The 14,677-nt window shown below is 37.9% G+C and overlaps 2 protein-coding genes across 2 annotated transcripts; one reads left to right on the top strand and one right to left on the bottom strand.

The window, feature by feature from the left end:
- Positions 1-2,383: 2,383 nt before the first annotated feature.
- Positions 2,384-4,699, bottom strand: si:dkey-42p14.3 (EF-hand calcium-binding domain-containing protein 10). Its single transcript, XM_053641931.1, has 4 exons — positions 4,522-4,699; positions 3,968-4,132; positions 3,704-3,794; positions 2,384-2,491 (listed from the first exon to the last, which is right to left on the bottom strand). Exons 1-4 carry the CDS (start codon positions 4,622-4,624, stop codon positions 2,449-2,451), a joined length of 402 nt encoding a protein of 133 aa, XP_053497906.1. The 5' UTR covers positions 4,625-4,699; the 3' UTR covers positions 2,384-2,448.
- Positions 4,700-6,288: 1,589 nt separating this feature from the next.
- Positions 6,289-12,982, top strand: dldh (dihydrolipoamide dehydrogenase). The gene is made up of 14 exons (XM_053642149.1): positions 6,289-6,419; positions 7,132-7,207; positions 7,324-7,403; positions 7,487-7,555; positions 7,650-7,719; positions 8,028-8,128; positions 8,631-8,774; positions 8,961-9,062; positions 9,153-9,343; positions 10,672-10,842; positions 11,132-11,321; positions 11,438-11,575; positions 12,352-12,441; positions 12,752-12,982. Exons 1-14 carry the CDS (start codon positions 6,381-6,383, stop codon positions 12,815-12,817), a joined length of 1,527 nt encoding a protein of 508 aa, XP_053498124.1. The 5' UTR covers positions 6,289-6,380; the 3' UTR covers positions 12,818-12,982.
- Positions 12,983-14,677: the final 1,695 nt, after the last annotated feature.

The following is a 14,677-nucleotide window of genomic DNA, read 5'->3' as shown; positions in this document are numbered from 1 at the left end:
TTGTAAGTCAGCTATATATATAATTTTTTATATATATATATATATATATGTATGTGTGTGTGTATATATAAATATATATATATATATATATATATATATATATATATATATATATATATATATATATATGTATGTATATAAAATCATGCACAGACATATATATTTGAATATAGCACTTTTAGCATGAATACTGCATAGACATTCTATAACCTTCTTTCCCTTCAAGCAGAATCATGAAGAAAGAAAGAAATCATCTTCACACAATGCAGAGTTAATGAAGAGGAAACAGGTACTGAAGCTAAATGTTCACTGCAACAATTTGCCTTCAACACTGTATGACAGAATCTGAGGAGCAAGTAAGAATGCTGGAGAAGTGAGCACACTCATATGGTAGTTTCCATATGCAAACATATCTTACACAATATGTACTGCGCAACTTTTGTGTCATTTTTCTTGCAATTTTGTGTGATAGTTGGTGTACACATAGTAAGATGATGTGATTGCTGTTTTTGACTAAGCTATGGGGAAGAATCTGGAAAATAAGACCATGGACAACAAGCTGGCTGATGTAGGTATTGTTATTGATTTTGCAGGGTACAGGAATAAGCCTTGATTGTGCCAGATCACATCTTTGTATATTTGTCTTGTGTTTAATAGCTCATTGTGTGTTTTGTGTTGTATATGAGAGGTTCACTGTCTTACAGTGTAAACATTAAGCACCAGAGAGCTTGAAATAAGCTGAACCGCAAAAGAAAACGCTGCAAAACCCTGTTCAAGTTCAAGAGTGTATAAAAATTGTGCAATTTTTGTCTACCACATCTATCACTCACCTCCTCGTTCTCTCTTCCTCCTCCTTCCACTGCCCTCTTTCTCATATACATGTAACCTGGAGACAGTGTTTCCCCGAGGTCTTGCCCGGCCCCACTGCTCTGCTTAACTTAGTTTTTTTAATTTAACAAAACATTAAAATATTTTACCTATTTAATAATTCACTTGCAAAACTAATGCTCTTTCATATTCATTTTCAGAGTTGTCCTTCAGATTCACTACTATTCACAACTATTAAAACAATAATGATTGTAAAACAGTGACATTAAAATTAATTTTAAAAAAGTACTTGAAATTCATTTTGTAATTAATTTTGTGATTACTTTGTAATTGAAGTGAAAGAATTCTTATAACTATCAAACAAGTAGTGTGCTGCTATTCCAACAGAGAAATTTCGCCAGCTAGCAAAACATCACTTGCAGAGCTGCTTAGTTGGCAAACTTAAACACTGCTGCTTTAGAGGCCCCGCTTTCCTTACCTACACGTTCACAAGAAATAGTGTATATTTCCCATTTAAATCTTAAACATGGCAAAAGAGATACGACTTATGCATAAAGCACATGTTGAAGCAACAGTGGTGCATTTTATTCTGTGATATCAAAAACAGTCAAGAGAAACGTAGCGGTGTACAACACCACCTGCTGTACTGGAGAACAGAGAGAATGCTGTTTATAATGCTGTTTAAGAAAAACTATACTGTAGCTTTTACTTGATCTCTGTATTTTTGTATATTCCCCATTGTCACATACTAGATTTAATCTCAGAAACTATTCAGTTCATATTTCCAGATTTTTTTTTTTTTAAAGCTCCTGAATCTTGGTGGGAAAATGTTTGCTGTGAAAGGACATCCAGGGGCATGTAAACCGGACTGTCCAAACGTCATGTAAAAGCCATTCAGACTTGCACAGAGAACTGCTAAACAACATTCAACTACATCATCCAGAAAATGTTTAGCAACAAATGCCAAGCAAGTAATCAGTAATGCATTGCTAGGAATCGTACTTCTTCTTTTACTTTGTTAATCAGAATAGAACTATTTTAAATTGGGAAATATTTCAGAATAGCAGTTCAAAATGCATTGAATTAAAATGCATGACAAAGATATAACAACAATTACAGTCATTGGGAAATTTGGATCCATAGCTATCCATATGGGAACATTGGGACTGAGGCAGAAATACACCCTCGATGAGATGGAAATCAATCGCAGGGTACCACGCACACACACACACTCTTTTTTCACACACACCTAGGGACAATTTAGCATTTTTGGATGGTCAGGGGGAAACTGAAAAACCCAGTGGAAATCTGAACAGATATGAGATCACGCATAGAAACTTCACACAGACAGTAACAGGAGATCAGGATTGAACCAGGGACCCCAGCACCTCTGTGCTACCCAAATGGTACAGTTCAGTCTAAAGGTTTGTAGCCTCTATGGTTTTTGAATGGAAAGTGAGGAAATGAACAATTTATGAGCAAGTGCTGGGGACTGTATATTACAACTATTGGATCCAAAAGATACTTTCAGTATTTACTACTTCAAACACTGACACAGCATTAAACACACCACATTTATTAGGCTTAGAAAATAATTAGACAGTAATAATGGTTAAATAATTACATCTGGAATGTGGCTGCATTTTTCAGAAGGCACTCCTTCCTAAAAGAGAAAAATACAATTAAAATTCATTATTTTCATAATGCTTCTGCAAGGATCAGAAATGAAACGCTTGATATTATACTATGATGATATACTTAATCGTACTTCCATAAACCAGTTTCACAACACTCCCAATGAGTATGGTTACATGGACAACAATAATCTGATATTAACCCGATTAAGACAGTACTCTGATTAAGAAACTAGAATGTAAACAGCGATTATTGATTACCTTAATCCGACTAAAGTCATACTCGAAGTAAACACAAATGGAATTAAGACGTGTGGAGTATTCCTATTTTAGTCGCATTATCGAAGTGCATTATATAGACCTGTACACACCTTAATCACACTATTAACGTCGTGTGGGAGTTTTCACCGCATTTTGCAACAGGACACGTACACACACAGTAGTGCTCAACCGTTTGACGGCAAACAAGAGAGCACGGCTGCGTCCAAAACCGCGTACTTACCTGCTATATAGTAGGCGAGATATATGCATTTCAGCTACTATACAGTAGGTAAGTACGCGGTTTGGGACGCAGCCCACGGATTTAAGCAGTCATCTATTTGCACGTATAGCATGACAAATAATTAACTGCACTTGAAGCTTTCGTAAAATAAAAAAATGAAACCCAAAACTGTATACGGTACCATAACGAAGACGAACTGTATGTTGATACGTGAAATTCTGGAGGGACGTCGGACGGTGTGGCATGGGGACGTAATGACACGTGCTGTTATTCGATCTATGTTCTATAACATGTAAAACGGGAACATGAAAGGAATATTTTCTCATTTGTAAGTCGCTTTGGATAAAAGCGTCTGCTAAGTGAATTAATGTAGATGTAAATATAAATGAATATCCTAAAAGCAACTCATGTAAACACCTTAGTCAGAATATTGTCTTATTCAGAATAAGGTTAATAATTAGATTATTGCTGTCCATGTAAACGTACACATAGATTTAGCAAGTCCCACTAATGTGCATTTTAATACTGAAAATATAACTCCTTGAAAATGTTGCTGTTTTATGACTGTATTTGTTCTACATGAAAACGATGAAAAATCTGTTGATTTTAATTAAAAATGAATTAACGTATGATAATGTAGCCCCTGACCATCTGAATATCTATACAGATCATAAATTGCTCAGCTCACATAATTTCTCACGTAACCGTAAAGCAGGAGTGAATAGTGCAAAACACTTACGCTTCTCGTTTGAATGTCTCGTGTGATATCCTGTCATTTCCGGGACCCTCAGGCCATTCATTGAAATGCTGGATACCAAGTGTTTTCAGTGCTACAAAGATTCACATTTCACTTCATTTAACAATCCATCCTCCATATATATGTGTGTATGTGTGTGTGTGTGTGTGTGTGTGTGTGTGTGTGTGTGCATACATATATATATGGACGGATGGGTTGTAAAATGACTATTTCTGTTATTTTTAGCACACAGGGTGATATCCTTACCCTCTCTATATTGGTTGTAAGAGATGTACCCTTGGTTTGTAGGATCTAGGATACCACACACTGCATCCAGGTTGGAATCAGAAAACAAACATGGACTAGCAGCTGCCTGAAATTTGGATACTTGCATTTGCTCAAGTTGGGAAATCAGGTATTCCCTTGGATGTTCTAAAAAACAAAAACAACAACAACAAAAAAACACAATGATAATGGTTACATAGATAGACGATAGTTATACAGATAGATATCCCATAGTGAAAACAATAAGCACAACTACATCAAAGAAGACATTGATGCTTTTTCCATTTACACTTCTTTATTCAGGAATTTTGACGAGTCTCAGGTTAACACTACCAAGACTACACCGATACTTTTCACATACTGGGCTATTTAATCCATACTGGGTTTATTATGTAAGCCAATAAATTAGTTTTAAATTATTTATTTATTTATTTACTTGAAAAGATCAGAGAACTCTACAGCTAGTACAAGACTTAAGAAGTTTACGTTACAACTGCGATACATAACATGCAATAAAAAGGTCAGAGGTGTATCACCTGGTCTGTAAAATAAGAGCATGCTAGTTAAGTTGTTCATTAGTTCTAAGATTTTGTGATTTTCGAGGTATTTTGCTGCCTCTTGTTCCCGCGGTGTTGACATGATCGCGCTTCATTAGCACTGCTCACTGTGCTCAGGCCTCCGCTTCTGCAATGTTTGGAGTGGTTGCTATGACACCTGCAGCGCGCGCTCAAGGCAACGGCTGTTCAAACTGACATGCGCGTATATTCGGGTTTTGACCGTAATGACCAGGAAGCGACTGAAAATGTAGTTGCAGTGAAAAGGAGGCACTTCGAAGGTTTACACGTCCACCTTTTTCATTTCTTTAGCATCCCTGGGTGGACTGTGCTTACTGACTAGTTTCTGTTTCCCTAACATACATGTTACATACATTAATGCTTTCGAAGATGTGAAAGTAAACTTACGTTTCTCTCTATGTTGCGGAAAACAGACCTGCTACAGCGCCCCCTGCTGAGTACAGTAAAACTTCGAGTATGCGGGCAGCACTGTGTGTGTGTGTGTGTGTGTGTGTGTGTGTGTGTGTGCGTGTGTTGTTATATTACATATAATCTTGTAAGTTCTAATAGGTAGCAAGTCAGTAGCACAACTCATACACTCATAGGGGATAGATAGATACATAAATAAATAAATAAATAATATTGGCAAACAAAAACTGCAAACAAAGCAGCGTAAAACTGACACTGAGACAGCATTACAGTATTGTCATGTACAGTGACTAAAGTATGTTGTTAATGTGCAATGGTTTAATTATAAAGCAGATGAGGTACAAATGCAATTGTAGCCTATGTAGTGCAAACACAGTGGTGAATGTTAGGACAACTGGCATCACTAGGATATAATGACAAGAGAAGCTTAGTGTCGATAAACTTGTTTGCAGCATATAACTTATAGTTAGTAGTGTTTATCAATGAAGTGTGTTGATGTGATTGAACGGTTTGTTTGTTTTGTTTGTTTGAAGTAGGAGATGCAGTTGCAGTAGGTCAGTGTGACTCATTAAAGTGAATGTCCTCAAGGAAAAATGTATCTCAGTCTGGAGGTATACTGTACTGCCTGTACTGCCCTCTGGAGATCAAGTGTCAGTGGGATCCATATGTATGTTTTTTGCTTGGTGAAGGCACCATAACCTATAACAACAACAACAACAACAACAAGACCACAAGATTTCAAGAGTGAGTTATAATCTGTTAAGTAAATGAACTAGCCTACTTCATTATAAGTTGCATAAAAATAGTAAAGGCCAGGCACCACAGGGTTCTGGCTAGTTAATTACATACTGTAATCCACCATATGGAATGAGAGACTTGCAACTGTTATAAATACTTTATTATACCTTATTTGTCCCAACTCTGTACTACACCTAGACATTTTGGTGCATTCTTGTTTTATAGGTGACTGACCATATGTTTATCTGATTTTTTCCACCCTCCAAAATGATCTGTTTTGTGTGATAATTTCTTTTCGCGTGAAAATGTAGCGGTATTTTAAAGAAATAATAAAGGGACGTCTACATTAACAGTAATGTTGAGGGTTAATGAGGGTACAGGTTGCTTTCAAGTGCTTTAAAATTGTATCATTTATATGTTGTGATTCATTTGAGCTTTAATTCAACGCAGTAATATATTATAACAGAGTAGGTTGATATTTTTGTGACTTTTTTTGCTGACTTTCCTTCTCTTACTCTACTTGCCGAATCGAGTGCCCTTGACGTAATCAATAAGCGACAAAACACTTCGCGCGGCCTCGTCCTACAGTTTTCTTTTGCGCATGCGTAAAGCAAGTAGTCCTTGGCTGTGTCGGCTGCTGTAGGTGAACCGCACTGTTTCGGGACACTGTCAAAATGCAGACCTGGAACCAGCTTTATCGTACCCTTGCAACGGTAACTATCGCATATGTAACCGTAACATGCTCTACTGAACGTGTATACTGCAGTTTATAGACAGAAAGAAAGCAATACGTCGCTTCCTAGCGCAAATTGTCTCCCGTTAAGGCCCAGTTAGCTCAGTAGCTTGTCAAGTAACATTAGCGTAGTTTACTTAGCTTCTAACTAAACCAACGGGAGTAAGGTGTAACTGCGTTTGTCATGCACTTAGCAGACAAAATGCTTACTTTCGAGCTTGGTCAATCTTTTATATATTAAAGTAGATTATGATTAGCAAAATACCTAGTTTACAGCTTGGAAAGCTAGCCTGTTTATGTATTCAGGGTTAAGCAACCTTTTTATCCTATCACGCATATGTCTTAATATTGAATTCAAGTGTACTTAGTTTTAGGTGGATTTACATTAATGATGTTACTAGCTAGCAGCAATCAGTTTTCCAAAATGCTGCCACTAACTTGCGTTTGTGTCTAAATACATTTTCCACAACACCCTTTTTTGTTTAACTCGTTTTACGGACATTTTCTTTACTGTTTAAGTGCTTTGGTGAAGAAGAAAACTATGTAATACAAGTTAATAATGATTTGTCTCTTTCTGACTTATTAAATGGCTGTGTTTAAAGGCTACTCACGAAGAGTTTGTTTTGAGTTAGTCTTGGATTATCAGATTGTTTATTTGTTTGTTTTTTGGCTTTTTATTTTTTTCCATACAGCGAGGTAAACACCTGCCCTGCAAACTGCATGGAGCTACAGCATTATCTGTGAGGACTTATGCTGACAAAGCACCAAGTAAGACCAGTGGACTTATTTAGATGATCAGTGCTCCCATATTCAGGAACCCTTCCTGTTCGTTAACCTCTACTTTAAGGTACAGAGTTCAGCTGATGTGCATTGCTTTCTTCTAGTTGATGCTGATGTCACGGTGGTGGGCTCTGGACCTGGAGGGTATGTTGCTGCCATCAAAGCTGCACAGCTTGGTTTCAAGGTGAGGTAACAGCCAGTGTTCTTGGTGATAGAGCCCTTTTCTGGGTTTTTCCCTACATTGATTAACATCGCTTCCTTCTGCAGACAGTGTGTGTGGAAAAAAACATCACCCTTGGAGGCACCTGCTTAAACGTGGGCTGCATCCCATCAAAGGTAATTTTATACCTTTTTATACTAATGGGTGGACCAGTCATAATAAACATTTGTATTCACAGCACTTTCCTGACAATTGTATTGTTTTTTCAAGGCCCTGTTAAACAACTCTCATCTGTATCACTTGGCACATGGAAAGGATTTTGAAAGCAGAGGTATTGAAAGTAAGTGCAATCTCACATTTTACATCAGAGCTACAGGTACTGTTTTAATCCTGACATTCTCTTAGTAATCTAGTCAAATCCCTCCATGCTTCTTTTGCTAAGTTATGCAAAACATCAGTGGCACGATGAAAGTGTGTTTTAAGACACATGATTATGATTCCAGTTTTCAGTATCGGACAGCCCTCCAGCATTATAGTAACTGCCATGTCATACCAACATAGGGATTGATAAATTAATTGAACATGAACATTTGAAACTCAAGCCTGTTTCAAAATGCAGATAAATACCTTTTTACATTTTATTTTTAGTCCAAGGGATTTCGCTGAACTTGGAGAAGATGATGGCGCAGAAGAGCGGTGCTGTCAAAGCCTTGACAGGAGGCATTGCACATTTATTTAAACAGAATAAGGTATGTTTGTAAACATAAACTTCTTCTAGAGGGGCACAAATTGAAAAGACAAGCACAGTGAGTTCTTTTCTATTGCTGTGTCTTTAAAGTCCCCTTGGAGTGCTTTGAAACGTGCAGCGTTATTTGATGTATTGATGCAGTTTCCATTGAAACTGGAAGTTAGGGTGGGACATATCGAGTGGCTCCTCCCTCTGTTTAAATCGCCAGTAGTGTTTAGCTAACCCCACATCCCAGGCTAAACCGTAATTGACAGTTAGTACATGGATTTTTATCAATTTGAGGCAGGGCACTTCCGATTCTAGAGAGCATTTGATTGGACAGAATGATGTCATCAAAATTGTTGATCCATATTGGTGGTAGAGTGAGACTTTTAATGCATATATCTTCTAAATGCAAATTTTATCATTGTTTTGGAGCACACTAGCTTATAGATAACCTTAAGGCTAACATATTCATGCTAAGCGTCAATTTTGATTTCATGGAGACTTTAATTCTTCTAAAGGTTACGCATGTCAATGGGTTTGGAACTGTAACCGGGAAAAATCAGGTCACTGCAAAGACAGCTGATGGTGGTGAGCAAGTCATTAACACCAAAAACATCCTCATTGCTACAGGATCAGAGGTCACTCCATTCCCAGGCATTGAGGTGTGATTTCACACATTTACTCTGGCTTTGTATGTCAAAGTCTACATATTTCTAATAGTTCCAAATTATTCTCACAAGCCTCTAGAAAATGCATCAACAACATTTAAGGCTTTGGTTTTAAAAGTGTCATTTTAACTTTAAGTGGTTAAGTGGTTTCAACTTGTAACTTACCACTTGTGCTGGTAGATTGATGAAGACACTATAGTATCCTCTACAGGGGCTCTGTCCCTTAAGAAGGTCCCTGAGGAGCTCATTGTTATTGGAGCTGGCGTTATTGGAGTGGAGCTGGTGAGTAATTGGGACATAAGAATGTGTACTTGTACATAAAGGCTTTATATTGCCCATGGATATCTACATTCTGTATTTTATATGTTTCAGGGCTCAGTGTGGCACAGGCTGGGCTCCAAAGTGACAGCAGTGGAATTCCTGGGCCATGTCGGTGGGATGGGCATTGATATGGAGATCTCCAAGAATTTCCAACGTATTCTCCAGAAACAGGGCATGAAGTTTAAGCTGGGTACCAAAGTCCTGGGTGCCACCAGGAGGCCTGATGGCAAGATCGATGTGGCGTAAGTTTAAATAGTTTTTGTAGTCTTTCTTACAGTAGTCAAAACAAGTGCATCTTGTTATGTTAAAGAAAAAGTAAACGGGTTCATGCTACTGTCTGAATTTTACACACATGCCCCATATTAATTGAATTGTATTGCATTTTTTAAAATCCTGTGTAGAATTAGATCCATAACGAGCAGGTCAGAGGTGACAATGCTGAAGAAAATCTCTCTGAGGTGCCATGAGAAAGAATGGTTGAGAGGAGCCAGATTCAAAAGGAACTGAACCTCTTCTGGGTGACACAGGATATTAGGACTGTAAATCATTACAGTCTGCAGCTAGAAGACTAAAGGCAAAAGATTCCGATTGTATTGAAAGAGTTCCCAAACGTTTTGTGTGAAAAGCACCAAATGAACATTATGAATTTTCTGCAACCACAAGCCTTGACCACCCTACATTTTTATTCCAGATTTATTACTAGCTTGTAGGACTTCAGTAAATTATTTGGTATATTTTGGTTTGTTTTCTAGATTTCTGTTCAGAATCACTGACTACGTATACACACTCATCAAATTCCGTTTAAGGTCTATATTTGCTTTGCAGCCATATTATGAATATGATGTTTATATGTGTAAAGGCATCAGAATATTCCTGTATACATGGTTGGTATAAGTATACCTGAGTTGAGATTCCTAAATACCTAGCCTACAGCTAAGCATCTGTTAGCACCTACAATTCCTTGTGGACTGAGAATGCGCGTATATCTCCTTTCAGTGGATTTTATGAATAAGGTGTTTACTTGCAACAAATTCCTGATTAAAACAAGCATTTTTCAGGGGTGGGAATATTGTATTAATCTGAATCAGGCAATTGTATTGCGGCGTTCACATGACTCAATAATAATTTGAATGTTGCCCGATTCCGATTAATATCGGAATATTGATGTGCGCATAAACGCACTCTAAGTTGTCAAGGAACAAGCAGAGAGTTAGAGCAATATTCATAATATTAATTTGTAAAATAAATGAATAAAACGGAGAGGAGAGTTTGTGTCATGGCCCTGCATGTGTAAATCGAGTGACGCTTTTTTTGGGAACCCCTGATGAACTCGGTGAGCGTACTGTAGATAGGAGTCCTCCGGGATGACAGGCTTTATGATTACATCAGCAGATCTTAGAGAGTACATTAGTCTCCAGCATGATCTCTTTGCCCTGATTCATCTATCTAGGTTGAAGTGGCTGTAGTTTTTTAAGTCCGTGTGAATAATGGTGAAACTTTGTGTAATGCTCATTGGAGAAAGTGTAGTTATGGGGAAAAGAGCAGTGATGACAGTATTTTGTGTTTGCAGAGTGGAGGCTGCTGCTGGAGGCAAGAACGAGACACTCGCTTGCGATGTGCTGCTGGTGTGTATCGGCCGTCGCCCTTACACAAATGGCCTCGGTCTTGAGAACGTTGGTATTGAGCTGGACAACCGTGGCAGGATACCCATCAACAACCGGTTCCAGACCAAAGTGCCCAGGTACTACAAATTGAATGGAAATGAAATCATTTTGTTTGTGACCAAAACAATATTGAGTGATAAATTTTTTGGAATCAATCCAAACAAATTCAAGGTCACAGCAATGCATACAAATTAGTAAGAAGGACTAGACTTGGCCGCAGAAGCATCCCTGTAGAGTTCTACTTGTTTATCTGTAAACCTTGAATTGTATTCGTTTGCTGTGCACGTTGTGAGTCATTTGATTACCAAGAATGAACAGTCATCTGGTTATGCCATGTTTTCAGCCAGTGTGCTTTTCTGAATGCAGTATTTATGCCATTGGTGACGTTGTGGCTGGTCCCATGCTGGCACACAAAGCAGAGGACGAAGGCATAATATGTGTTGAGGGAATGGCAGGAGGAGCTGTTCACATCGACTACAACTGTGTTCCGTCAGTCATCTACACACACCCTGAAGTTGCATGGATCGGCAAGAATGAGGAGCAGCTTAAGGAAGAAGTGAGCTCTTTTTTTTTTTGTCTTGTAATTTAGCTTCATTCAATTCAATGAGCTCCCCAATTCCTGGCATTATAACATTATAATTTACTTTGCCTCCTTGAACATGTTTCCCTCAGGGTGTCCCATACAAAATTGGGAAATTTCCCTTCGCTGCAAACAGCAGAGCAAAGACTAATGCTGATACAGACGGCCTGGTGAAGATCCTGAGTCACAAGGAAACAGACAGAATGCTGGGAGCACACATCCTTGGATCAGTGAGTTGAACTAGAACTGCATGGCTAATTTCACTGTTTTTAGACTTTGTTTAATCAAGATTTCACAGACATTAATCTGTTTGCAGCGTTTGAAATGAAGCAGAATTAATACTTTTGGTTTGTTTGCTGTTTGGTCTGGTTTACTTTCACACTGGACATAACTTAATTCGGCTAAAAAGCAAAGAAGCATTGGCTGGGGGGTCGTGCACTCGTAAAAATCTTTCACTCGTTAGTCAGAAATACGGCAACAGAAAAAGGTAAATAAACCTTTGCCACGTGCATCGAAATCACAAAAATGATCCCTTGCAGATCCGGCACTCAATTAAAAGATAATTATATAAATAATTAGTTGTAAACATTTTGTGTGTGTATCCACAAAATAGTTGTGGATTTATTTCAGCTTGTTTCTCACGACTCAGTTTAGCAGTTGCATATACAAAAATCAATTCTGCAATCCAAAATACACAACATGTTTGGTTCACATCTCGCATTGAATCCTGCAGAGGCCATGTCAAATCGCTTTCTCGCTTGTACCCCATTAGTGTTCGCTGCTGGAATTGGACCAAGATCACCTTACTCATATGGTCTCAGATCAGTTGGTTTGACCTGCACCTGAGTGCAATTGCTGTGTTTTGATTTGCTTAAACAAACCTTAGCAAAAAGAACGCAATATTCATTGAAACTGACCGAGCACTGCACCCTTAATAATGTACACTTCTGCAGATGATATTGATTTCATATTGGCATCCGCTGAAAGAGCGTGCTTTGTAATGCAGGGAGCTGGTGAGATGATCAATGAGGCTGCACTAGCAATGGAATATGGAGCATCGTGTGAGGATGTTGCAAGGGTCTGCCACGCCCACCCTGTAAGTATTGCCAAAAAAACACCTCTGAAGGGCACAGTTTCAAAACACTACAATTAATTAAACAAATATCTGTTTCCCTACAAGTGTCAGTGCAGTTTTATTTAGAATTTGAGTTGAAGACAAAGTATTTTTTAAGTGATTCAGAAAGTCATGTATTTTACATGGGTCCTATAAACATATCGAAAAGCTGTCCTACACTGTTCTATACTATCATTAAATGTAATCATATTGGGCAACCCTGATAATTAAGGGTTTATTCTTCTACCAGACCTGTTCATGTTTGTTGACGCCAAGATTTCTTCCTTTCCAGACTGTTTCAGAGGCCTTCAGAGAAGCCAATCTTGCTGCTTCATTTGGAAAAGCTATTAATTTCTAGATTGAAAGTTACATGTATATAATTGTCTGCTTCATAACTGGTTTCAGTACTTCAATACGGCGCACAATTGAGATCCTGGAGAAGGCATCATGCAAAACTACAGTAAATCTGTATTCCATTTAGTATGTTATTTAAATGTTCTAATAAAAGGGTTGGGTTGTGTAATGGTCTGGAATCGTGTAAGTCCCGTATGAGTGCAATATATTTGTGGTGTCAACACTCCTAAACGAAGCAGGAGCCACAGACACTATAGGGATGAGGTGGAACTGCAGATAAATTGATTTCAATTACGCATACGTAGGTTGGTGGAATTAAGGAAATGAAATAGTATAAAGTTTTTTTTCTTTGATCAGTATACTAAGTACAGTATGCAATTGCAGTAGTGTGTGTTTTCCTGATTTTGAGTTGGGAATTCACAAACAGCATGAATGCTGTTAAGATTTTAAATCCTCTCACTGCCAAACTGTCATAGTTAGGCCATTGAGCATGGACCTTATCCCTCTCTTCTCCAGAAGCACTACACCATGGCTGACCCAGTGTTCTGACCCAAGCTCTTTCCAAGCTATGATTTGAAAGGAAAAACATTCATTGTACTGTAAATGTATAATGGCAATAAAGAACGTCTTTCTAATCAGATGATTAATAACAGGACAAAAGTTGTTCAGTTTTAAAATGTTTAATAATAACACTGTCTCTAGTGTTTATCCCTGTGAAAATGACCATATCATTCTGAAATTGGTTTTCATTCTGTAGAGCCTATACTACAGCTACTGCATTAAAACAAACTCAAAACAAACTGGCTTTATGAGCACATGAATACGTGAATATATTACACGGTGCAATTTTGAGATTTGGAATGAAGCAGGAAGGAAACCCCGCATGGTTGTGCTGAACAGGTTTGTTGTAACTGTGTTTTCAGTTCATCAGGGTCATTTATTTACTTAGATATTATATTTTTATTATTTTGGAGCTAATTTGGAACAGTTTTCAAAAATATTTGCAGTAGTTATTTGGGAATAACTCATAAGTGACATTAAAGTGGGTAGAGGTGTTTAAGTGTTAAGGAATAGTGTTATACTATTTATACCTGGTGGTGGCACTAGAGGAGTGTTTTTATGGTGGAGAAGTGTTAAATAGCTGGAAAAGTTTGGATATTTATTTAGCTGGCTTCCCAAAGTGTCAAATATCAATTTGAGGGGGGAAAAACATTTTACAACCAATGTTGAAAGTTTTGAGGCTTCACAAGCTGACTGTTTATAAAATTTTAATACCCAATAAATTCAGCAGCAGGATATAAGTTGTAGTGTATAACTGTATTGTGATGTATTTATTTAGGTAAAACTAAGCAACACATAAAAGGATTTTCCTAGTATAGGTAAATGCATTTTATTCTGCTTCGAAATATGTCAACTACCATCCAGGGAGGGTTGCTAGTAGGATCCCAAACCTTGTGAAGGGGTTTTTAAGTGAATGTGGGCATCACAAGGGAGAACATGCCTCAGCGTGCTAGAAAGAAGTGGGCCAGGTGCTGAAATTAAAAAAAATAAAATAAATAAAGTTCTTTTGTCTTTTCTCTTCAGCTTGCACATACTGTGTGTGTGTGTGTGTGTATACACAGTACTGTATGTGTCTAATAGTATGTGTGTGTGTGTATGTATATATATATATATATATATTTTAAAAATGGTAGCTTTACACTGGTTCTCATTCACCCACACCAATGGTAACAGAGCTGCCATGCAAAACGCTAACTTGCCATTGGGAGCAACTTGGGGTACAGTGTCTTGCCCAAGGACGCTTCGGTATGTGGAGTCATGTGGGCTGGGAATCGAACTGCCAACCCTACGATTAGTGGACAAC

Source organism: Ictalurus furcatus, chromosome 14, assembly GCF_023375685.1.
Source record: "Ictalurus furcatus strain D&B chromosome 14, Billie_1.0, whole genome shotgun sequence".
NCBI lineage: Eukaryota > Metazoa > Chordata > Actinopteri > Siluriformes > Ictaluridae > Ictalurus > Ictalurus furcatus.
Note: the sequence above shows the minus strand (reverse complement) of the source record. Positions and strands in the feature narration are given on the sequence as shown.

Coding starts and splice junctions, on each gene's coding strand:
- si:dkey-42p14.3 (XM_053641931.1), bottom strand. CDS start 4,624: ATGTCAACACCGCGGGAACAAGAGGCAGCAAAATACCTCGAAAATCAC. Junction 4,133..4,521: donor GCTCTTATTTTACAGACCAG/GTGATACACCTC, acceptor TTTGTTTTTTAG/AACATCCAAGGGAATACCTG. Junction 2,492..3,703: donor GAGACATTCAAACGAGAAGC/GTAAGTGTTTTG, acceptor TTTCTCTTTTAG/GAAGGAGTGCCTTCTGAAAA.
- dldh (XM_053642149.1), top strand. CDS start 6,381: ATGCAGACCTGGAACCAGCTTTATCGTACCCTTGCAACG. Junction 7,208..7,323: donor TTATGCTGACAAAGCACCAA/GTAAGACCAGTG, acceptor GCTTTCTTCTAG/TTGATGCTGATGTCACGGTG. Junction 11,576..12,351: donor GAGCACACATCCTTGGATCA/GTGAGTTGAACT, acceptor TTTGTAATGCAG/GGAGCTGGTGAGATGATCAA.